The sequence below is a fragment of the Crocodylus porosus genome, unplaced genomic scaffold, assembly GCF_001723895.1.
Source record: "Crocodylus porosus isolate Cpor-Errol unplaced genomic scaffold, CroPor_comp1, whole genome shotgun sequence".
Classification (NCBI taxonomy): Eukaryota; Metazoa; Chordata; order Crocodylia; family Crocodylidae; genus Crocodylus; species Crocodylus porosus.
The window spans coordinates 11,614,233-11,639,056 of record NW_017728932.1 but is presented as its reverse complement, the minus strand read 5'-3'; the positions used below and the strand labels follow the sequence as shown (position 1 = coordinate 11,639,056).

At 41.9% G+C, this 24,824-nt stretch overlaps 1 protein-coding gene across 3 annotated transcripts in view; it reads right to left on the bottom strand.

Moving 5' to 3' along the window:
• Positions 1-256: 256 nt before the first annotated feature.
• Positions 257-24,824, bottom strand: part of NF1 (neurofibromin 1) — a 141,073-nt gene continuing 116,505 nt past the window's right edge. For 2 of the 3 annotated variants that reach the window (XM_019545597.1, XM_019545598.1), the window contains 10 exons: positions 24,591-24,722; positions 22,860-22,995; positions 21,963-22,120; positions 20,789-20,911; positions 19,972-20,099; positions 18,595-18,695; positions 16,367-16,509; positions 15,386-15,432; positions 14,334-14,550; positions 257-957 (listed from right to left, as the gene is read on the bottom strand). In XM_019545597.1, the coding sequence (XP_019401142.1) occupies positions 815-957; positions 14,334-14,550; positions 15,386-15,432; positions 16,367-16,509; positions 18,595-18,695; positions 19,972-20,099; positions 20,789-20,911; positions 21,963-22,120; positions 22,860-22,995; positions 24,591-24,722 (1,328 nt within the window). In that variant the 3' untranslated portion in view covers positions 257-814. Of the gene's footprint in view, positions 958-8,930; positions 9,002-14,333; positions 14,551-15,385; positions 15,433-16,366; positions 16,510-18,594; positions 18,696-19,971; positions 20,100-20,788; positions 20,912-21,962; positions 22,121-22,859; positions 22,996-24,590; positions 24,723-24,824 lie in introns of all 3 variants that reach the window. The other variant, XM_019545599.1, reaches the window with a different exon arrangement.

Genomic DNA, 24,824 nt, shown 5'->3' with positions numbered 1-24,824 from the left:
CAAAACTAGAGTGCATGCTAAATAGAAACAAAAAAAGCAGTTTCTATGACAGCATAAAAATGCAGTCTTGACAATTTGCTTCCTCTATACAATCATATTTTTTAGTGCAGTCAAAGTTCAGCAAAAATAAATGTGCTTTGGAAAAAAGCCAGTTTGTCCAGTCTGGTCCATATATAGTTGCAAGTATGTGAAGCTAAGTTCTGGGGAATGGCGAGACTTAAATGGCCTCCTTGTCCTCTTACTTTTATTGCTCATCGCTAAAAATTTATCAACCCCTGGTTAGGCTTACCGCACTGTGGCTAATATCGTAGGACTCTTTTAAGTATGGTAAAAAAAAGTCCACAGCTAAAAATCTGATGGATCTGAATTAAGACCAGGATTACAGTTACTAGCCCTGGCTCATAGAGACACTAACTTGAGAAGTGTGCAAACACTATTAAGCATTAACACTTTCCTTTAAAGAAGAAACAAACAAGGCATAATAACAAAAGCAAGGTAGAACTGTCTATGAGAAATGGCTTTCATCTCTGAACAGTTACTGTACTGCAGTGTTAACGAATTCCAGACTTTCTTCACCTACAAAGTTCTTCGGGATCTACAAACCGTTTTGTAGAATGGCTCCGGAACACTGGCTTAAATCAAAAAACAGGAGAAGGGTAAAGAAGGCATTAAAACTCAGGCAATGTTTCAAGAGTTGATCATCTGGCAACGCGGCTGACAGGATGGGAACGTTAAAAATTAAGTGCAGCATCGCAACTGGTGGAGGGCCACTAGTGAGGAGCCCGAGTATGTCAGTTAGTGTCCAAAGAAAGCTTCACACAATCTTTTTAATGCTGTGACGTTTGAAACTGCCGGCACTTCGCTGCTTTTGCACTTGACTCGCAGACCCGTGGCGTGTCCTTCCGCTGTTGGAGTGTCCCGTGGTAGGCGAGAGTTCCACGTTCTCCTTGTCAATTCCTGAAGGGGAATAAAGGGGACAGGAGTCTCAGTCCCATTTATCTTGTGACTGAATTCTTAAGGGCAGTGTTTTCTGCAAATCACTGAGCACAAAGACACTTAAGTATCTTAAAAGGCAGGGGGGGGAAAAAAAAAAAAGACACATTCCTCCAGCTAAGGTAATACAGTTGCAGAAAGGAACGTAAATAGAAACAAGAATTATTGCAGGTAAAAGCTGGAAGCAGGCAGGCTAAGACCAAAGAGCATTTCCAATATAAACCTTACCATAACTTCCCAGCAGAGGTCGCCTTCCAATCGCCTACGTTGCTCAGATCCCCTCCCAACAATATAAACCAACTAAAATCAAGCTGGCTTAAGCCCGTAAGAATTCATGCCCAACTCGTATGGGACAGTCTCAGATACGGGACACCAAGAAGAGTCTACTACTCTGATCTTTGCTTCATATCTTGGCAGACTCCTTTCCTCTACTTCTCATTTTCGGCAGAAAAGGTTGAAGTTCCCTACATGCAGCAGGGCACGGTTGGTATTGCCAGCTCTGTTTTGCCACCAAATGATGAGGTCATTTTTATGTCGACTGCAGACATGGGCTGTACTTCAATTCAGGACGTTAGCTCAATATGCTTGGTGTTACTGGGGTGGTGGCGGGAGATGGGAATTAAGGATGCGACTAGCCACCTAAGCAGAAAATAATTTAAAATCCAACTCCCCTGCAGGCCTAATTTTAATGGATAACAGTTCAGTTATAAAAAATGCTGCAGAATGGGAGAAATCTTGAGATCGTTCAATGTTTAACACTTAAGTTCAAGTCACTACACAGAAACGCAGCCCCTTACCATAAAAATACGGCTACACTGCTCTGGGGTAAAACTTAAACACCCACATTTCAGTGAGGAGCTGGTAGGATAGTGGACGTATTTTAAAATTATGTATAATCTACTGATTTCGTAAAAGAGATGCATGTAAATCTCATGAACCGTGAACTCTTGCAAAGGAAGAATACACTTGATACAAGTTTGCAACGTATGAAAAACTGCCTTCAGGATCAGATTTGATGTTTTCACAAAGCATGAAGAAAGGGATGACAACACACATCCAGATTCTAAACTGCCATAATTATACATACAATCATCATATACTTACCAACATCAATTACAACTCGTGAAAACAGCCTTTAAAACCAAAATACCATGATATTTGCTATGTATTTAATTGCTGTCCAAGGTCAAAAGATATTAAAAAGAAAAAAAACCCAGAAAAAGATCCACTAATCAAAATAAACGAGCCTCTAGGGAATGTCCTGGCATGTTTAAATCCAATATGCCTTTACCACCACCAAATGACAATATGCAGACACTTGCACCGAGTCCAGTAAAGCATTTTCTAAACTGAAATCAGTGTTTCACTGCAGGATATACAGACCTGGATTACATCCATCTCTCCAGTATCCACTATTTTTTTTGTTTCAACTAACCCAAAATGTTATGGTACACACTATTTAAATAGCGTGCACGCACTGCAGTAAGCTTCTTTTCTCTGTATGAGGTTCGGGTCTTGGGGGTCCTAGAGGGAGAATACAAACAACTACCTTCTGTTTCTGATCTATATTAAGAAGCATGCAGAGATAAAACCTGGATACAGCGAGAACCGCATTTTCTATCCTTACTTGAAAACATATCCAGCCTCTGAGCCCACAATCATTTCAAGTGACTTTTCAAGTTTCTTTTGTAGATGAACTGAATCATAACACTAAGACGAACATTTTTTCTTGAGTTAGCTTCTGAATGTGAAATGGATACAGTGGACTCAAGGGAATTTCATTCAAGGACTTTTACTGAAGGAAGAGATGGACATTTACATTCTTGCTGATTTTGAACAAAATGGGAGCTGGCATTTCAGTGGAGGAAAGATGGTTCAACATTTAAAACAGTGTACAAGGACTGAAAATTGGGTTTCGGTTCCTGGCTTTGCCAGGCAATTCGGTCAGTCGATTTCTTTGTGCCTGCTCCTCACCCATAATATATAGATAACACTGTTAGTTCTTCAGGGCAGGGATACGTAGCCTATTATGTGAATGTACAGCTCCTAGCCCAATAGGGATCTAGTCAATATTGAAATATAAATAGTAACAAAGGCATTTTCAATGCCAGTGTTTGTTTCCAAGAGTCATAAATTAGCAACACTGCCCAGCTGCAATTAAATTACTCCTAATAATTCTGCCCTCAAATTCTTAGCAATAAGTACTAGAAATGTTAAAGATCCTCTGCAGAATTTGGGCATGGAGTTGTGCTGAGTTGCAATCCCCAGAAACACTGGATTAACCTGGTAGGTAGGTAAGTACTACATGGGCCAGCGGACAGCTGAGGCAAAAAGAAGTTTATGCAGCCGATTAACAGTGGTTCTCAACCTCGGCAGACTCAAGGAATCCCTCGTTAGACTTGAGGCACCTCTCAAAAAATGCCAGCTCTTAGTTGTCGCTCATTTCTGTATTACAAAAAAAATACTAGATCAACTTTTTTGTTGCCAAGACCTCAGAGAAAGACCACAGAGCAGTTTTAACACTATGAATTCCCATTTGAAATCTCTGGGCTTATCTTGTAAACTACTTGGAGGTGTTTCCACACTTAACCGTGCTAATATTGCTTGTCCCTCCATGGCACCCCTGAAAGAATCGTATGGATAGATAGATATAGATACAATCATCATATGATAGACAGATAGATAGAGAGATAGCTAGATATCTATATCTATCTATATATTTATCTATAATCACAGAAAAATATGGATTTGGGGTTCTTTTTTTAAATCAGAAAATTTAGGGTTTTTTTCTGGGGTTTTTTTTTTACTTAGAGGAAACCAGGATCTCTGCTAATCGTGCACACATTTGCGCATCATAACTTCTCATCTGCATCATGTTCCATATCAGGTACAGGCAACCTCCACTTAGCACTCTTAATCGGTTCCTGAAAAAACAAGCGTTGAGTGAAATGAGTGTTAAGCGAAACCGAAAGCATCTGACGACCCAAGAGGGTGAGTGCAATTGTTTTTAATGACCCAGGATGGCGACTACCAGTGTTATAATGGAAAAAATCACTGTGCGTTAAGTGAAATCAGGTATCAATTTCAAATGAGTGTTATAGTGAAATAGCGCTAAGTGAAACCGTGTTAAGCAGGGGTTGCCTGTACTGTGTAGTACAAGGAGTAGGCAAGCCATAGTGAATTCAACAAATTTGGTCTGATTTGCATTTTAAAGGTCAGAGCTGAAAGGTTATGCCTACTGTTGTTCCAAATACAGAATCACAGGATCATCAAATTTACAGTTGGCAGGGACCTCATATCATCTAATCCAACTTCCTGCTCAAAGCAAAACTATCCCCGGCTAGATCATCCCAGTCAAGGCTTCGTCTAGTGGAGTCTTAAAAACCTCCAAGGATGGAGACTCCACCACCTCTCTGGGCAGCATGTTCCAGTCCTTTACTACTCTCTACTGGGAAAGTTTGCCCTAAACTCTAACCTAAACTTCCCTTGCTGCAAATTGAGACCATTGCTCCTTGTTCTGTTGTCTGCCACCCCTGAGAACAGTCCAGCCCCAATCTCTTTGGAACCGCCCGTCAAGTGGCTACAATTAAATCCCCCCCAGTCTTCTCTTCTCTCAACTAGATAGCCCAGTTCCCTCAGTCTCTCCTCACAAGTCATCCTTACCATTTTCATTGCCCTCCTGGACTCTCCTATTTGTCCACATCCTTTTCCCAGTGGGGGACCCAAAACTGGACACAGGACTCCGGATGTGGCCTCACCAGTGCTGAATAGAGTGGAATAATCACTTCCCTCGATTTTCTGGCAACACTCCTACTAACACAGCGCAGTATACCGTGAGCCTCCTTTGCAGCAAGGCTACACCGCTGGCTCATATTCAGCATATTGTCCACTGTAACCCCCAGGTCCTTTTCTGCAGAGCTGCTGCCCCGCCAGTCAGCCCCCAGCCAGTACTGGTGCATAGGATTGCTCTGTCCTAAGTGCAGGACTTTGCACTTGTCCTTAGGGAAGGAACCTCATGACATTTCCTTTGGTCCAATTCTCCAATTTGTCAAGGCCTCCCTAAATCCTAGCCTCGCTCTCCAGCATAGCTACTCCTCCTCCCACCTCAGTGTCATCCACAAACGCACTAAGGGTGCACCCCATCCCATCTTCCAAGTCACTGATGAAGACACTAAACAAAACTGGCCCCAGGACCAGCCCCTGGGGCACTCTACTTGATACCCACTGCCAACTAGACATTGAGCTATTGATTGCTACCCGCTTTAAGCCTCACAATCCAGCCAATTTTCTAGCCACCTTACATACTTCCTCAGCTTGCATGCTTAGCTTCCTTATTTTGCACTCGATGTCTATTTCTTGTACAAAGAGTAAAAGAGTTGCTGAAAATCCCCCAGCATACAAATAGGCCAAGACAAGTCCCAGGGAATGGATGGCTCAGGGGACTGGGTAACATTTCTTACCGTAACATGTGGCTGGTTTGACTCCCACCCTGTTTGGTAGCCCACATGAAGTGAAAGACATCAGTCCAGTTCTTACAGACACGTGCTCGCTGCTGAAAGGCGCATGCATCAAAGTGGTTAAGGGAATGTCAACAGAGGCCAGAGGTCTGGAGTGATGTATGCTCCTTATTTCTCTTCAAAGTAGCTCTTCCAAGTTAGGGACAAGGTATCAGGGTGGGGTAACTTGAGAAACATCTGCATTGCTGTTAGTTGTATTGCGCTGTGTGACAGACTCATGACTTCACCCCAGCACCTTTCATATATACTAATTTCTCAATAACCCCCCGCAAGCAAGGAAGTAACTGGACTCAAAATCACTCTCTCAGCTTGGCCAGAAATAACCAGCTACTTCATATACTGTTAACAAAAGCATGTCAAACAAGATGACTGAAAATGTTACTGGCACTGTATCAGGTTCGTCTGAAAGGCAAACAGGCTTTTCTTTGCAAAAGGAAAAAGCCCTTCATATTTGCAAGCCTACGAATCAGAAGTGAGTATTATAGAACTATTGTATAGAATGTGAAAGGTACCATACACACTCCCTTTCTGCACACAGTCTCTCTCCCTCCCCCTCCAACTACAGCCTCAGGGGTATAAATTGCATCCAGGGCACAGGTGAGACCCTAACAGACAGCTAGCCAAAAAAATCTGCATCTCACGGGCATAGGGCACATGCACACCAGAAGTGGAATCGATAGGAACAAGCACTTTAAGAATGAACTGCTTTTTTGAGTGATGACAAACAGCAATTAAAACGTTACTTAAATTCTTGGAAATCACAACTTCTTCTAAAGACCACGGTGAGTGCCCAAGAAGAGAGGTTATCAGAACAGGAAATTTCAAAGTATATGTGGTTGGTGCCAAGTACTCAATGTCTCAAAACCTTTGTTAGAACTGCACTCACACAGTTCAAAGGAAAGACAAGGCTTAGAGGGTGGCGTATCAGGATGAAACCATTGACAGGATTTAAGTTCAAATGTATAAGCTTTTCTAAGTGGCATTATATCCTCTCTACATTCTTTTAGCTGCAATAAGTTAATAGTAAAGGCTTAACATTTTATGCCAGAAAAATACAACCCTTAAGGCAAGCACTTCTGAATACGGTCCACACAGAAGGGACCACAGATTACAAGTCATTATTGCTAACACCCTAAGACAAAATCACCAGAGCTGAAACATCATTTCAGTGCAAACAGATTTCTAGTCACTGACTAATTTTATGCCGAAGCCAGTTTATTTTGACTGAAAAATCGTTCCTGTACAAATGTCTTGGTGCAACGGAGTTTCTGCCTCGTTATTTCTGTAGCAAAATGAATGCATCAAGTATGGTATGTGCACAGAGTACTCTCAAGAGCAATCGTGGTAAGTGGTCAGCACTGGAATGAACGCTGCGCAGAGAATGACTGTAATGTTAGCAGCTAAAATGTGGCCTAAAGCAAAAACTAGAACAAGTGGGGAAAAAAGATACGTTAACAGAGCTTCGGATTATAATGTTACCCAATTATGGAAGGCAAAACCAAGTGACAATTTACTGACTGAATAAAAAGTTGCAAAACCATTTTTACTACAAACCACAGACCTCCTACTGTTTTCTGTTTTATAGTGGGGAAACCGGCCTCTTGTTCTGACTAGACACGCAGCAGATTCTCTCACTTTCGCTCATGAGTGCAGGATCAGCCCCACTATTTTACAAGGTTGGAGGGCTATTCCTAAACTCGAGTAAATGCATTTGGTTCTTCATGTCAGTTGTGGTTTATTTCAAACTTCCACTTCACATAAAGACACGCAGAAACTCCACAGTTCAGATTCACCAAATACACCAAAAATGAGGAAGCAGCCCAAACGGCTGAGGCAAAAAAACAACCACCCCAAAACCATCCTCTGCATTTCTTTTATATTTCTCTATGCATGAGCTGAAGTTGTAAAATGACTCTTTCAAAAAAGGCAACGCAGGTCCTTTAATTACTAATGGTCAAAACTGATTGCCTACAAGTTCAAATGAAACATTTCTCCCCCCTCTATTCTTTGCCTGGCAGCAGCAACAGAATACCTTTATAGCTCGCCCTTTGGTATCAAGGTGCCAACTTCTCCATTCAAAACTGCCTTCCGTCAAAAGGATGGGCCTCGCAATCCCACTGGCTGCATTCTAAGTATTATCATTTGCTCTTTACTTGACAAGAAATGCAACAGCTTGGCACTTACTTACAAGTACTCTGGAGTCATTCCTGTATTTAGAGAGATTAGTAAATGACTTCTCATGCCATGAGCCCAACTCTAATGCAGATCAAGCAGTATCTCGTGCAAATAGGATGAAAGTAGAGAGTACCTTGATGAGGAAGCTGCATGAAAACTGCTGATTTAGAGCAAGGCAGAGAAGCTTCACAGACACAGAATGAAAGAAAAAAACGTAAGTGAATAATGTCCATGATAAGAAAAAAGAATATGACAGACAAAACATTTACAAACAATGGTTTCGCCTAGTTCCCCCATTTCCAAAGACAGAAAATGGAAAATTTCTAATACCTGCAACTCTCAATATATTTTGTTACCACACTGAAAACCTTTTTGTCAGTGGTCAGCATTACATTTACTTAATTTGCTGTGATAGGGGAACACTGGTTTTGCCCAAAGTTGATTTCCTAGGTCAGTGGTTCTATAGCATGTGGATCACGGTGGCGGTCTTGTTTTACCTTGTGGTCCTGTGGCTGCTGCATCTCTTAAGAAAGATTGTATGGTCACCTCAGATCCCATACTGTGGCATTTCATCTTGATAGATGCCTACTTGCATCCCAACAGACCCAGTAGGAGGAATGAGCACATGTGCATGGTAAGGATCTGACTTCCCTGAGAAGCTAAGCCTCCAATACGACTCAGAACGCATCCTTAGTTGCGGACAATGGTGACAGAGCGGATCAATGAAATGATCAATAGAATCAAACAATTGGAAAGACAGGTTCTAACTAAAAACACCCAAAGCTAATCAGGTTTAACACCACACTATAAACCAGTGAAGACCTGTTGGCAGCCCGAGCTTGAGCAGTGGAAAAATGAGGGAGAGGGGAGGGGTGGACTAAAGAAGGATCTGTGCTTTATGAGAAAGTTGGAAAACCATTGGTTTAATTCTTAACCTCCTTCCCTTCCGTTGCCAGAATGCAGTGGGTACATTCCAGGAAAGCAGCAAGATGCTAGTGAGAAATAAAGGCAAAGAGAAGGGAGAGAAGAACATTTCAGTTAAGGACACAGAGCAAGACTTTCATAAGTTATTGATGATTTGGGGGGGCTTTCATTTTTAGGTGCCTGTTTTGAGACACATTTGAGGGCTGATTATCAGAAAGCATCGAGCACCTTCCCTCTGAACATCAGCCCTTCAAGGTGTATTGGACAGGAATCATCGATAACTTAGGAAAGCTTTTGCCTAGATTAAGTTACGATTTATACCTATGTTCTTAATAGATGACGTGATGTATCCTTCTGTATTCCTCTCATTTGGTGCATGTATTTGAAAAGTTCTGAAAATAAGTTTAAAAAAATTAAAACGTATCATCTTCTGCATCATGTAGTTATCTACAAAAAAAAAAAGCTTAGTTACCATAGAGCTTCTAGGAAAATAAGTTTTTTGGGTGATGGATTTAATGGAAGGACTTACATTTTTTTTTTAAATTGGGATGTTATGTAGTAATTATTTAATTACTCATCCATATAACACACAGCCAGAAAATACTAATCAGTTCTGTCAGTTGTATGAGAAATGTAAGAATTGAGAGGCCTGGGCACATAAGACACTTACGTTAGCATAACTTAGTTTTGTACCCTGATGTAAACTACCCCAAGACATGAAGCAGATCAGCAGACACGCATGTAAGGGAAGCTGCAAACAGTAAGTAGCTATTACAGTGCCTTCCCAGTAGGTGATGTGGGAAGCAAGAACCATCCTGCTTGCCTTGAGGAAATGCCTACCTACAGTGGGAATAAGCTATGGAGATTCACCCATGCAAAAGCACAATTTAAAGAGATAAAGTTTTACCCCAGAATTTGAACTGGATTTGTGTAAACTACATTTGTCTTCTGTCTACTCTCTTGATTTTACCCTGGTGAAAATATATTCTGTGTGTTCAAAGCCATACACAGCTTTCTTTTCAGGCTGAAAACTTCATTTTTCTCTTCTGCCTCCTTTAAGTTTTCAACATCAACAGATGCTAAATGCTAAAACGGAAAGCTTTATTCTACCTCTTAACTAGCTTCTACAGCACTAACATTCAGGTCATTTATACATGTGCTCTGGGAGTGAAGAGGGGGAAGGCAGGGTGCTTTAATTAGAGCGGTTCTGAAAGCCACTCTAATTAAAGCAGCCCGGGCGGCGCATGCATCAGCATCCCCACGCTGAAATATGGCAGCATGGACACTTTAACTAAAGCTCATCAAGTGAGCTCTAGTTAAAGCACCCCCGCTGCCATTTTTCAGCACGGGGATGCTGATGCATGTGACGCTAGAGTCTGCTGGAGCACAGTAATTGCCACGCTCCAGCAGACTATTCTTTGAGTCTGCTCCAACAAGCTGTACTTACAGCGCCTTGTGACCCCAAAGCAGACTCTTCACAATCTCTGACCTTGCACTTCATTTAGCAGTCTTCACATTACAAATAAAACATTTATAATACTGACAAACGTAAAAAGACAGACACCAGCCACCTGATTTTTTTTAGTTACTTTTTACTAATTCTATTTATATGAAAGCTATAGAGGTGCACTGATACAATGGTCCGATATCAGATTGGCACCAATATAAAGAAAATGTACTGTATCAGAAACTGGCCTAATGCCGCTGACAATTTGGCCAAGAAACGCCCGTGCACGCATGCGGCGGCAGCACAGTAGGTAGGCGGCGAGGAGCGCAGCCCAGCAACTTGAAGAGCTGCGTGCAGCTGGTAAGGCTGTTGCAGTGGAAGGGGAGGCAGATCAAGGTCCCCGCAGTGAGGGAGGGAGTGGGGCTGCAGCTGCCCAGCCAGGGCAGAGCAGGGCACAGGATGGAGCCGCAGCTTGTCTGGGGGGGCATGCGGCGAGGGGGGCAGCTCCTGCCACTGCGCACAACATGGGAGGGCATGGGGTGGGGGGGCGTGTGCATGGGGGATGGTCCTGGGCTGGGGCTGCACTCGGGCTGGGCGACGGTGGTGCTGGGAGGGGGCAACGGCAAATTTTAGGGTGGTTGCAGCTCCCCACCCCCCCGTGCTGCCACCTCCCACCTTGAGTGCACCTCAGCCAGGAAAAGCCCGGCACCAACTCAGCCCCAGGCAACAGCTGGAGCCGCCGCACCCAGATCCAGGAGGTGCACACTCCCCGTGCCTGCTGGGGTGCATGCAGCAGCAGGGGCTACTGCACCCCTCCCCGTGCCCCCCAGATAAGCCACAGCTCTGTCCCGCAACCCACCCTGGCTGGGCAGCGGCTGCAGCCCCACGCCCCCCTCACTACAGGGGTCTTGATCTGCCCCACACATGCCTCTTCCCTCCCGGCTCTCCCACCATAACAGACTTACCAGCTGCACACAAATCTTCAAGCTACCAGGCTGTTTATTGGAAATCAGATCAGTATTGGCTGATATGCCTCCTTAAAAACTGGCTATCAGTATCGCCCCCCACAAAATCTCTTATTGGTGCACCTCTAATCAACGCATGCCCTTTAAATCACCAATCTGTAAACTGCATCCCCACTGACAGCAGGAGCAGGCTGTAGAAACAATTACTAGTGGCTTGCAGAGTGCTGGCTACTTCATTTTTCCTAGCTAAGAAAAACATAACAGTTGGGAAGTGATGATGAAATAAAGAGGTAATACACAGTGAAGTTCCCCCCCATCCTCAAAGAAAACTCATCCCTTACTACACTAATACTTTTCCAATATCACTTCACTGTATGAAAACTCCTGGAGTCACCACGAAGGTGTCATATTATTGCAAATGAGAATGAGATGCCTTAAAGATAGAGATCTCTATTACTATTTTGTCCACACTGACTTGGCATGCCCTGATTTTTCTGTGTTTTTAATGTCCTTATTTATTTTCATTTTTTTCTCCCCCCTGTTAATCCTGTTTGATTTTGCTAATGGCCAAAAGACGACAACAGTGAAACTACTGTTTTACAATGGTGTATAAGGCACAGATTAGCACAGAGTTTTTCACTGTGAACTCTTTTCTTTTGAACAATTTTAGATATTAGTATTTATAACTTATTAGAAATAATTTTCAGATTCTTGTCCATTTACAAACATGTACAGGAGGGTCCAGACCTTCCTCTTCTACTTTTAATAATAAAGTTGACCAATTTTGCTCAATTCACTATCACTTTTTAATATTTCAGCCAACCACATTAATGATGGTTAACAGTCAGGGTTAAAGCCATTTCTTAAGACATTAATAAAATGGTAACATTAAAAACATGCAACATGTTTACATCATGACAAAAAGATTTCTAGGGATCTCCAGAAAGCTTATTAAATGCTGATTTAATACTAGCTAGCGTTGATTATTTTAGCTGACATCTTGTGATCATTAATCTGCATCCTACTCCAATTCTTCTCCTGTTTTTCATTCAACGAATTATACAGAGCTCTTGCCTGTGGCAGCAACCTGCACTGGATGATATGATCTATATCTAGGAAGTTCCTTCCAGACCAATGTTGCCATGTTACTTGGTCTCAGCATGGCAACGTGCAACACAGACACAGTACCAACACCCCAGTGACAATACAAGCCTCCCCGAAGCAAACTGTGATAATAGACAGGGTACAACTTCGTGAACAAACCAGTACCCCTCTTTTCAGTTTCCTTACTTGGAAGAAAAATACTTCGCAAAAATAAAATTGCCCTGGCTGGGCCAGAAACTGGAAAGCAAACGATGTTTTGTTTTATTGTAAATAGGATGATTTTTTTCTAGCTGGGCTGAATTTTCATATAACATAACCCTAGCACTTAGTACTTCAATGATTAAATCAACTACATGGTTTTACCTGATCTAAAAAAAAAAAAAAGTTTACTTTTTCACAGAAAGCTGTGTTGAGGTCACTCATACAGTCAGACAGCGTTAGGGTTTTATTACTCACTTGAAAAGGTATTGCTTCATCTTCTGTAGGCGTAACATTCATTAGAAACAGAAAGAACCATATACAGCAGCTGCGAGCAGAAAGGGGAACTGGGAGGCCAGATTTCTGGAGTCAAACAAACTCCTGGCTTTGGGCCAGTAGAAGCTACTCAGAAAACAGAAGTGCTGAATACAGTTCGTTGCAAAAATCAGGCCTATAGGCGAGCAAGAAGCTATAAGCCCTCTTGTCAACAATAGGCAAATAAATATGGGAGTAAAACACTGATTAACTGTCAGTGCTGTAGTAATTTGAACACTCATACCAGTGCGCTCTGTAATTTTGCTGTAAGAGGCAGGAAAGCAACTCCTAGAAGATGCAAGTTAACAACTCAAAAAATCACTGCCCAACGCATCCTGCCGCCAAGAATTTTCTCCCGATATTCATTCCAGCTTTATTATACATTTCATTCAATTTTTCCTAGCTCGTGTCCCCATGTATTGCATTACATGGCCACTCTCCTTGCTTATTACTCACTCCTCAAACAGCTGCTGTTATAGACCCTCCAACTTGGCTGTCGCACAGCCAAGATAAAGATGTTTAGCATATCTGCTCAATCATTTCTTTCTTAACCATTATTCTTTTTGGAACTCTCTTTGATTTGTCAATATTTTCTTTTTTTTTTGTTTGTTTTTTTACTAACATGACAGTCACAACCTAATAATATTCCAGGTGCAAATACACCAGAGCATTTTCACTTTGAGAGAAATTATCATCTTTCTCTGCCCTGGGATATTATGCCAATAAGCCCCATGGGCTTGTCTTCAATTAAACCACATTATTAGATCTCCCCCATGGAGCTCTTTATCCACAGAACGTAGCTATTTTGGATTATTTTTTAGCCACGTACTTTATATACATCTACCTTATATTTTATTGTTATCCCCAGGATGACTTATCAATACAGATCTACCCAACTCAAAGAGGTAGCCAGCCGATTTTGCAAGGAGATCGCAGGGCCAGCCTCCACATTCACCAGCTGATCATGGCAAATTTCTCCACCTCCCCACCATGCCTCTGGCCAAGGGGCCGTGGTGGCCCCACCCATCACCACTGACTGGTTGCGAGAGCTGTCCATCATGCAGACCTGCCCCTACTGGCTGTGAGGGGTGGGACCACATGCCAAGCAGCCCTCTCAACCAATCAGCAGTGAGGGGAGGCAGGCATCTTTGGCTGCCCTTTGTGCAGGCAGTCAGTCCCCTCTCCCCTCCCCACCCCAGTCGGCTCCGCAGGTGGGCCAGTGTCACAAGACTTTATTTTCAGTAAGTTGTCTTTTCAGTAAGTTGGATTTTGCGGGCAATGCTGGATTTTGCGATTCCCATGAAATCATGATTTCAATAGGTCCCTACTTATCAAGAGGGAGATATTTAGACTAATACGTATATATTTAGTTTGTAATGGCCACTGCAATACATACTGGTTATTAGAAGGTAGCCCCTTTAGGCATCTTAGTATCATTTGCAGCCCGATTCCAAGCAACTCGTCATTAACGTGAAAAACTTGAATTTTCACGAAGACAAGTTTCATGATGGACAAAACTGAACAATGAGCCAGAAGCATGTAGCCAATAGTTTAATATTCACCCTGCTTAGGAATGCAGCAGCACTTAGTGTATTAACATACCCAGAATATTACTGAGGCTTTTTGTATACTTAGTTGGGTAATTGTTCACTTCTACATTGTATTTACATATACAATACAAATACATTTACTGACCTGGGGAATGCTGGGAAGTTGCAAGTGAAGTCATGGAATTAGAGAGGTTAAGGTTAGCAGTAATACTAAGCTGGCTCTGCACTGCAGGAGGATATGGAGATGTAGGGGTCAACAGGGATTCCTCGCTGACTTCCTCATCAATTCCAGGCAAATAGGTGTCAATCAAGGCATCAAGAAACTTCACTATAAGCTCAGCATAGTCTGGGATTTGTGTTTGCTGTGGGGGAAAAAACAGATCTGTTCACTCTGTTATTTTCTACTTCTAAAAATAAGAGTTTTGCCTTTAAATATTTTTGGGGGCTAAACTTTTATCTATAAAATACTTTTAAGCCCTTTATGTGGACGCCTGTGAGGACACACTTCAAAATTAACCTGGAACTAAACTAATGTAAACACTAAAGGTGACCTGTAGGAACAATCTGAGCAACATGAAATACTTCATTGGCAGGTGGTAAGCACTCATTTTGAAATGTCCTTGTCAAGATGAACCGCTGTGGCTAACTCTGAAGAATGAATTATGAAAATCATTACCTGTACCTTTGAGCCTAACATCCAGAACACTACTCAATCAAGACATCGTGTTACACTGATCTGATAGAACAAACTGTGGTATGGATGGTCGGTATTCAAGTGGCTAATGTATTCCATGTATAATGTGAAATTTATCTTTATATATTTACTGCTGTATCGATTTCCTCGTCACTGTACAGCCATGAAATACATTTAATAAACTAGAGATGTGTTGAATAAGACCATTCGTCAAGATGCCCTTTAATGAGCCGGGAACTACTGCAAGGGGGTATTTACCTACTTGACTTGTTTCACTTGATACAGATAATTTGACAGTAGGTATCCACTATATTTTTACCACCTACTTATTGAATCTTTCAAGATTTGTGAAGTGAGCCAGAGTGATATTTAATGCTTCAACTATAAACCTAAGCCCAGTGGGTTAATTCTCTCTTTTATCAACATTATTTTTTTTTTACACTACAGTGCTCTGTACAAAAAATAAAAGCAAGATGCTCAGGATCTCACCCTCTCATTCTTACCTTAGAAAACGGTCCAGCAAACCTCCACAACCCGTTAAATCCAAAACCTGTTACAACAAATAACATTACCACTGCAGCATAGGCCTTTCACACACACACAGACACGTATGTGTGTGCATGCACACATGCACATGTAAGCAAATCCAAGTGATTGATTCGAATATTTCCAAATTTGTTTCTTATGGAGTGTTCACATGTACACACACACACACACACACTCCACAAGAAAAAAAATTAGGAAATATATAGAATCGTTCACTTGCTTACGTGTTGACATAAAATACCATGAGGCAAATATAATAAAACCTTCCAGAATCTAATATCCAAATTATGTGTTTAATATCTGAACTATAAAACTATTGAGGTTTTTTATTACGTATACATCTTAAGTATAACAGCTGAATCCAAAAACTCATATTTGGAAGGGGACACTGTCATGTTCTGTCTTAAGCATGAGTAACATTTGCAAAAGAGCAAGGAGACAAACCTAAACTTCATTTTCAAGAATAATGAACTTTCAGTCAGTCTAAATGATTGAGACTTAGGCTAAAGGTCATATTTAAAAAGGAGTTTAGGCACAAAGAGCCTCAAGTCACCCTTGATAATGGAAATATGGAGGCTCTTTAAAATGATAACTTTAACATACATTTGGATCCACTAGATTACTGGGTTTCAATGTATTTTTAGTTCATTTCACTTACTGTTCATACACGCGGCTGGCCCAATACTCTTAACATTGACAGAATGTCATTTTTTACTTTAACCCTTTAACAGTGAACTGTTTTTTAAACAACTGACTACATTTTTGGTAACTGTATCTGTGAAACGAAGGGAAAAAAAATCTAATTCTGGGTCTAACTGTTTTGCTAAGGCAGTAGTAGTCTTCAACCAGATGTATTTGTAAAAGTAAAATACCAACTACCTTTCTGACATATAAGTACAGAGGGGTTTAAAAAAAAGAAAAAGTAGAACAATATTTACTTTGTAGATAAGAAGTTTGGTATTGAGGTGGAGACTCTTCATGGTAGACAACACTCTGAACTATCCCATGAATTGGATTCAACAAATTTGGATCTTGGCACAGCGACAAAAGTGTATTGATCTTGGAGTCCAATAAATTGTGCCTAAAAAAAACAGCAGTTTTAATGTTGCCTATTAAACTGAAGTTAGATAATGGACTAGGTTCATTTAACAAAACTGTTGTGGTGGGATTTTCAAAAGTGCCCAAGTGATGGAGGGGGCACAGTACCATTCTTAGGGCTTTCCCTGAGATATGCTCCCGGAAGTCATGCAGGCATTCCTGAAAATTCTGGTCATAGACAACAAACCATGTAACCCTTTTTTCTTTCATTAGCATTTAACAAATTATTTTAAAATGCAGAAAAACAAATATTTGAACTTCAACTGAAAAATGCTGATCAAATGAATGACCCAAACTGCAGGCTTTGAGGCTGTGATTGTCAAAGGAGCTTCAGAGGTGCTGGCTACTCTGTCTCAGGCTGCACAAAAAAATGCCAACTTTAACACACTTGTTGTGTATATCTCATACAATAACATGTCTTGCATCTTTAGTGACAGTAAAGTTAGCATATGTGCATATAACAGAGGATGGAAAAACTAGTGCTGGAAACTCCACTCCATGATTCATCCACCAAAAAAAAACAACCTATCGCTGCCCAGGTTTTAGTACAAGCAGTGAAGCTTTCCCCACTTCAGCCCTTTCAGAGCCTGGAGGGATTCCCACTATGGGGTAGGGAACAATTCACTCCATCCTTACTTCTGGCAGTACGGGGTGCTGATTGCTGACAGCCCTGATTTCCCCAACTTGTAAAACTCATTTGCCTTCAACCTGTCTCGTGAAACACACACACAGGCAGATGTAACGTCCTTTCTAGAATATGCACAGTTAAACTGAGAAAACAGACACACATTACACTGGTTCTCCTAAACGTCACAGGTTCCACACAAACGATACTAGTCTTAACTCATCAAATACACTAAGTAAACACTCTGTATGTGTAACTAAATAGAAGGAACTAAACTTGGCCCATATTTTAAATATTTGTTTTGACAGGTGACTTAAACACCTGAAAATATTGTTTACTTGCTGGGTGGGGAAAAAAAAATAACTTAAGCAATAAAGTATAATGGTTTATTTCGTAATAACTAACTAATGCAGAGGCTGGCAACCCCCAGCACACTTGCCAGTGTGGCACGCAAAGGCATGTTGCTTGGCACATGCTCTCGGGTGTATGGCAGGCAAAGGTTCAGAACTGTGCTGCCACAACAAGTGTCAGGTTCCTCGCAGCATCCCGACCATCCTCCTGGAGGCAAGTGCGCACCCACAGTCAGCAATGAGTCAGGCTGGGGCTCCGCAGACCTCAGTGCAGCTGCTTGCAGCCTCCTAGCTGCTTGCCACAGCCAGCCTAAGCTCTGGGCAGGCCCCTGCTGCTTGGCACAGAGCCTGGGCTGCTCACAGCAGGCAGTGGGACACTGCAAGCTGCTGCACTGGGGGCTGCAGAGCTCTGGCCCAGCTTATTGGTGGCAGTGGGTGCATGGACACCTTGAGGCAGATGGCAGGGAAGGAGCCAGAGCCGTGATACCACAACAAGGATCGGGCCCCTTGGCTGCTCCATCATCTGTCCCTGGCATACCAACAACTTACAAGTCAAGGCTGGGGTGCTTTTGGCAGTCTGCCTAAAAATGCTGCAGACCCCTGGACTAATGCACTGTGCCTATGTAAACTTAAGCCCTGAAATTTAAATGAAAATGGATACTTCTTAGGTAGCAAATACAGATAATTTAGCAGCTCGGTTGTCTCTAATAGCTGCACTGAATGCTGGAAGCTTGGGGTAAAGTCTGGAAGAAGCTAAGGGCCCATTAACTCAAATGGAAAACTGTGAGGTATGGTCAGCATCAACGCACGCGTCTCCAATACTGTGAAAAAGTGACTACTGTGAAAGACTGCAACAGGTGATAATTCAAGTTCCCTGGCCTTTGGTCTCTCTGTGGAAACCATCACCAAAACTGCTTATTAGTACCAATAGCATCAGCTGTTTACAACTCAAAAAATACTTTTCTGATAACAATACTACAATACATGGATCACTAAAAGGGACCAGCCTTCAGCACCTACAGGTCTTGGCTGGATTTGAACTTGGCTGCTAGATGTAAAAAATATTATATTAAATCGAGTTTTAGATACTTACACAACTGGAAAGACCTTTGGGAAGACAACACTGGCTTCTGCTAAATACTCGTAAAGAATTCGCTGGTCAAATTCGTCTGTAGTGTACTTTACTAAGGTTGCCTGCAATAACACAAAGGGGGGCAGCGTGAAGAAAAAAAGAAAAAAGAAATAATCAGAGAGCTTCTATTCATAGTTAATTTTTAAAAGAAAGATTCTAAATGTTGCAGCGCTGCCTTCTCATTAACAGCATTACAATAGATGATCACACAGATATTTGACCTGGGGGTCAAATTATTCAATATGTATGACTACGTATGGCAAAACAAGCAGAGCTTGCCATAATTATACACCTGTTCTCCTGAAAACAAGTGAACAGTTTACCTCATTTGGAGACAACTTTGACAAATATTGTTCAACCAATTTTAAAAATGAGATTTATTAAAACTTGCAAGAGTTTCAATGAGATAAAAAATTTTAAGCACACATCTTGAAGAAGCCCCCCATAATTAGGTTCTATACATGGACAATTATGAATATTGTTATAATTTGCCATGCACGTAATCTAATTATTGGGGGGTCGTTTGAAATGTGTCCCCAGTGCCCACCCACTGTGACAGGGAAAGTGGTGGCAGTGGAGCAAGTGGTGAACCCTCACACTAGGCTCAGACAAGTTTAAAACCCAATTTGATCAAATTCCAGCAATTTTTGTTCCTTAACTTTTTTATTTAAATAAGACACCCATTCTAGTCCCTTATTATTAGAATCATGATTTTGTTTTGTGGTTCTCGTGTTCTACAAGTAAAGCAATGGTAGGACACTGCAAAAAGATGCATACACATAAACCTTGAATACCATAACTTCCCCAATCCAAGACTAGGTTTCCCACCCCATTCAACATGGGGGGCGTGAAGAGAAGAGCGTCTCATCTTGGATTTGAGCACCAGGAAACAGCTGCTGCAGCTCTGGCTCCAGCCCCAACCCAGAGATGAAGCCACAACTGCAGCTGCCACCTGGCCCAAAACAAGGGCTGGAGCTGCTCTCTCTGCTTCCGCTTAACTGGGGCCACCACCACTGCTGGACTGGGGCCACTGTGCATTACACATGTCCTGGGCTGCAGCCTGAGAGACCACATACAGTCAGCAGCAAGAGGAGACAGAGCACAACAGGAATGCTGGCAACGCCCCCTGGTTCCACAGGCCAGGATAAAACAGCTCTACAGGCTGGATCCGGCCCTTCATCTACAGGTTTCAATCCCTAATCTTGGCATTATAGCGAAATAGTGTGCTTCTTACACATAAGGGACAGATTTTGATCAATCAGCACATAGTAAACTGTAGTGAACCATATGCATAAAGCATAAAAAATATGTTTAGCAGATAGAAACTGTGCTACTTACAAGGACTGTAAGCAGCAAGGCTTGAATTTTTGGATCAGTAAGAACCTCTTCATCTAGGAGGACATTTGACTCAGACACAGAAACTTTCCGAAGATGTGGGTGCTGTTGTGGTGATATTCTCTGGGTTTCTGCCGGAAAAAGAAAATTTAGACAAATTAGAGCACAGCAGACCGAGGTAGAGGTAGGGGGGAAACGAAAACCAAAAAGAGATAAGGAAGAACCATATACCATTTGTTCAAATTCAGCCACGTAACTTCATTTGACACAGCTTTGGATTACCCACAATTACGCAACTCCTACTGAGGCAGGCATACTGTAATACCTTCTAACAATACCAAGCTGTCAAACAGCACTTTTCATCTATAGGTAAATATCTGTTTCACAAAAAGGGAAAACAAGTACAAGGAACTTAAGCAACGTGTACAAGGTCAAAACAAAGGCAGGGATGAGAACAGAACCCAGGTCCGGTGTCTCTGAGGCTGTATGCAGTAGGCCATACAGCTGTGTGTGTAAAACCCTACATTCAGAGGTTATAAAAATATAGAAGGCATGATCTGGTTCATCTGATTTCATTTGGTTATATTTTATGATTTAGCGCTGCCTCTTACTCAGAGTTTCCAAGATGAACGTCAACTGCCAGGGCTTCAGAAAGTTGGAAGCTTTCAAAGTGGCTTTGTTTTGTTAGACAGATGTATTTGCTTTGTTAAGCCTATGTAAATGAGTACTGAATTTTACAATAACCCTTGGCTCACGGCAATGAACAGTGTGTGCATCTATATATAACTGCATTCTAAAAATGTTAGTCTTGCATTCTCACCAATTTCATAGTCATTTTCAGCTACTCTCCTCATCTTGGGCGGTGTAGTGGTTCCAGATTCCATTTCTTGCCTTTTAGGAGCCTTTGTGTCTGATATCAAGTGGTCAAAACTTTTCCTTGTACCTAAAAACAAGTTACCACAATATGAAATCAAAACCAGTCATATGCACTGGGACAATAGGGCACTCTTTTTTTCTGATCTAGGAGTTACTAGCCTACCCAGAATACATGAGAAGAAGCTGGGGTGGGTTTTAGCATCCTCTGAGATGCAGAGACCTTTCATTAGGAACAGAGAGATGAGTAGCTGTGTTAGTCTGAAGTCAGGCAGAAGGTAGGGCAAGGAAGCACCACACTGATTCAGAGGAGCATGAGCTTTCATAGGCGACAACTTACAACATGGCATAACATCTGAAGAACCAGGTTGTTACCCTACCTTCTGTCCTTAAGAAAAAGTAAAGCCTCTTCCTGAAAGTATGGGAACTTACTTAATCAAGCTAATGATCTAGGAGAAGTCAATCATCACTGATGGAAACATGAGCTCTGGATGCAGTAACACTAACAACTTGGCATCATCATCAAATCTTTTGAATTCTTGGCTAACTACAAGGTTATACTAGTAACCGATTTATTTAGAATGATAGTTGTCTCAGGTGTTGGTTGTGTGCTGCTCCTTTCTTGCCATCTGGTAAAAAATTTGACACCCAGATGCGTGTAACACGACAGGTCTGATGCAGTATACCATCAGAGAAAAACTTTTTTTTGGTTGTTGTGTCTGTGCAGTTAAGACCATCTATAAACCAAACAAGTTAAGGAGCTGTAAGTCTGAGATTTTAGGCTGACGGCACTTACTAAATTTTGTTTCTATCTTCAATATTTCAACCATTTTAACATAAAATAAAACACAAATCTCCAAAATGCTTTTAAAAAAGGTTGGGATTGACCTGTTTCTCCTGGCTGCCTACCCAGAGGAGAGGAGTGGAAGTTGGCAAAAGGGAGAGTCTTAGTTCTAGTGGACTAGACAAAGATCTTTAATTGGGCATTTTGCAGGTGTTGGGCATGTGCCCACAGGGAAAGATACGACTGTTTTTAACAACGCCAGAATACATGTTACTGGATCTCCCATGAAGATTTTACCTCAGTTTGCAGATAAGCCAAGGAATTTAGTGTTACTAACCCAGAAGTTTTTTAGTGTTAGCTTGTGAAGGCTGCCCCATATCCAAGCTCATGGATTTTCGTGTTCGAGGGCTAATCTGTCCTGCTGTGGGGTAACTGGCAGCAAGATGTCTGTCTGATCCCTTTGGAGAAGACCATGGTTGATTTTCTTTTAGTGTCCTGAAAGGGTGGAAAAAGTGTCTTTTTTAAAAAAACCAGAACTGAACAGATTTGAATATAAACCATTCACAACTGAAATGCTTGTATGTTAAGGTAATGCAACCACTCTGGTTGCAAAGTTCTGAAAGTATAGCGTTCTGAGGCAGTAAGATAATACATAAAGAAAAAGAAAACAAAACGTAAAAGCTAGCCCATGAGAAAATTACTTAGCAGACTTTTCTCTTTCACTGGTCAATCAGGATTTAGACCTCATTTTTAAATTAAAATTCTGTTGGCTGTGCAACCCACAGGCAGACCTTTCATCCTACCCTGTCCCAGGCAATAGTGATATTGCTACATACACGGATCATTCCAATGATGGACAGCCGCAAGTTATCATTAAATAATGATGATTCAAAAAACACCTAAAAAGAAGGATTAGGGTGAAGTATAGGCCTGGAGAGAAAGGTCAGGACAAAGCCCAGGCTCTCACAAAGCACACTGATTCACAAAGGAGGAACCTTATTCACTTGAAATTTATGGGAGTTGGGCATCTACACACCTCTGCAGATCTGGATCATAAAGCTTAAGAAGTGCCTGGGTGTAAAAGCATTAAATGCACAGTTGAAAACTAAGCTGTCGGTGGGAACGCTGGTTCTAATTTTAAACATTTTACTCATTTCCTTTAATAACCCCTTAATGAAACAGAGACTGAAATTTAGGTACTTGCTGTAACTTAAATGAAATGAGACAAACTGACCTATAGCTGGTGTCACTGTGATGTATGGGATATGTATCCATAGGAACATTTTCCATTGAAACATCTGTCAGCAAGAGAGATTTCCTGTGTTTTAAACTGCAGCGACTTCGAACTTCCTCAGATACTGTCAGCAGAGCTAAGAACGAGAAGAAAGGGCATGCCAGTTTTCAAAGACAGCAACATTTTAAAGAGCTGGGGCACTAGGAAGGGATATTTAACTTTAAGAAGATATACTATATTTTCACAGCAGCCCAAGAAATGCAAATTACGTTTTATCTAAATATTTTCCTTCTTAATGAGCTTTGAGAGAAGTACCAAGGTACTTTTACTCTGAATGTCCAAAATTGCCATGTGACTCTTTAATACCCAGTCTTTGCAGATTCTTGGAAATTTTCAAGTGCAGGTTGGACAAACACTTGACTAGGATGGTGCAGTCAGGACAATTCTGCTTTGAGCAGGGGATTGGCCTAGACGATCTCATGAGGTCTCTTCCAGCCCTACTTTCCTATGATCCTAAGGGAAGTGATTCTCCTGTCCTGTCCAAGCTGGTAAGGCCTTGCATGTAGTACCATGTTCAGTTTTGGAAACTATAATTCAAGAAAGATGTGGACAGATTAGAAACAGTCCAGCGGACAGCAACAAAGATGATTAAAGGTGTGAGAAACATGAGGAAAGGTTGAAAGAACTGGGATTATTTAGTCTGGAGAAGAGAAGACCAAGGAGTGATCTGATAACACTCTTATTCTATTGAAATCAAAAGGTGCCGGATAAGGAACAACGGTTTTAAACTGCATCAAGGGAAATTTAGGTGGGGTATTAAGCATTGGAACAGGTTAACCAGAGATGGTGTGGAGTCAGTATCCCTGGAAGTCTTTAGGTTGCAATTAGATTTAGACAGACTACAGAAATGGGCGGATGGCAATAGGATGGGCTTCAGTGTAGATAAATGCAGGGTGCTGCACCTGGGGAGAAGGAATCCACAGCATACATACAAGCTGGGGAGCTCCCCCCTTGACAGCACAGAGATGGAAAGGGTTCTTGGAGTCATTATCGACTCCAAGATGAACGTGAGCCTCCAACGCCAGACTGCAGCCAACCGCACCTTGTTGTGCATCCAAAGATGCATTGCAAGCCAGTTCAGAGAGGTGATATTCCCCCTCTATGCGACACTGGTCAGGCCACAATTGGGGTACTGCGTCCAGTTCTGGGCACCGCACTTTAAGAAGTTTGTGGCCTGCCTTGAGAGGGTTCAGAGGAGGGCCACCCGCTTGGTTGGAGGGCAACAGGGCAAGCCCTATGAAGAGGGGCTGAGGGACCCAAACCTGTTCAGCCTCCGCAAGGGGAGGCTGAGGGGGGATTTGGTGGCTGCCTACAAATTCATTAGGGGAGATCAGCAGCAAATAGGAAGGGCCCTATTCCACCCCAGCAGCACCTGGGGTGATGAGGAACAATGGCCAGAAGCTGCTGGAGAACAGGTTCAGATTAGAGATTGGAGACACTATTTCACTGTTAGGGTGGCTAGGATCTGGAACCAACTTCCTAGGGAGGTGGTCCTCGCTCCTACCTTGGGTAAATTCAAAAATAGGTTGGACGAACACCTGTCTGGGGTTGTGTGATCCCAGCGTGTGCTCTTACCACTGGTGGGGGGGTCAGACTAGATGATCTGTTCAGGTCCCTTCTGACCCCAAACTACTATGCAACTATGAAGTATAAAAGGGTTTTCTTCTTTACCTGCTAGATAAGCCACGCTCTGGGTATTCACTTCGAACTTGTCACAGTTCCTGTGTTTGTTAACCAGAGAGAGTAGTGTGTGTAAAATCCTTACTGTCCTTGCTACAATCATAGGAGAAGGATGTCTGTATCCTAACAAAACCATTTTAAGAAGAAACCAAATATTAACCATTTAATGGATAATGCCTATTATTTATAAAGCTTTTATAAATATGTCATATATACAGGAAACAA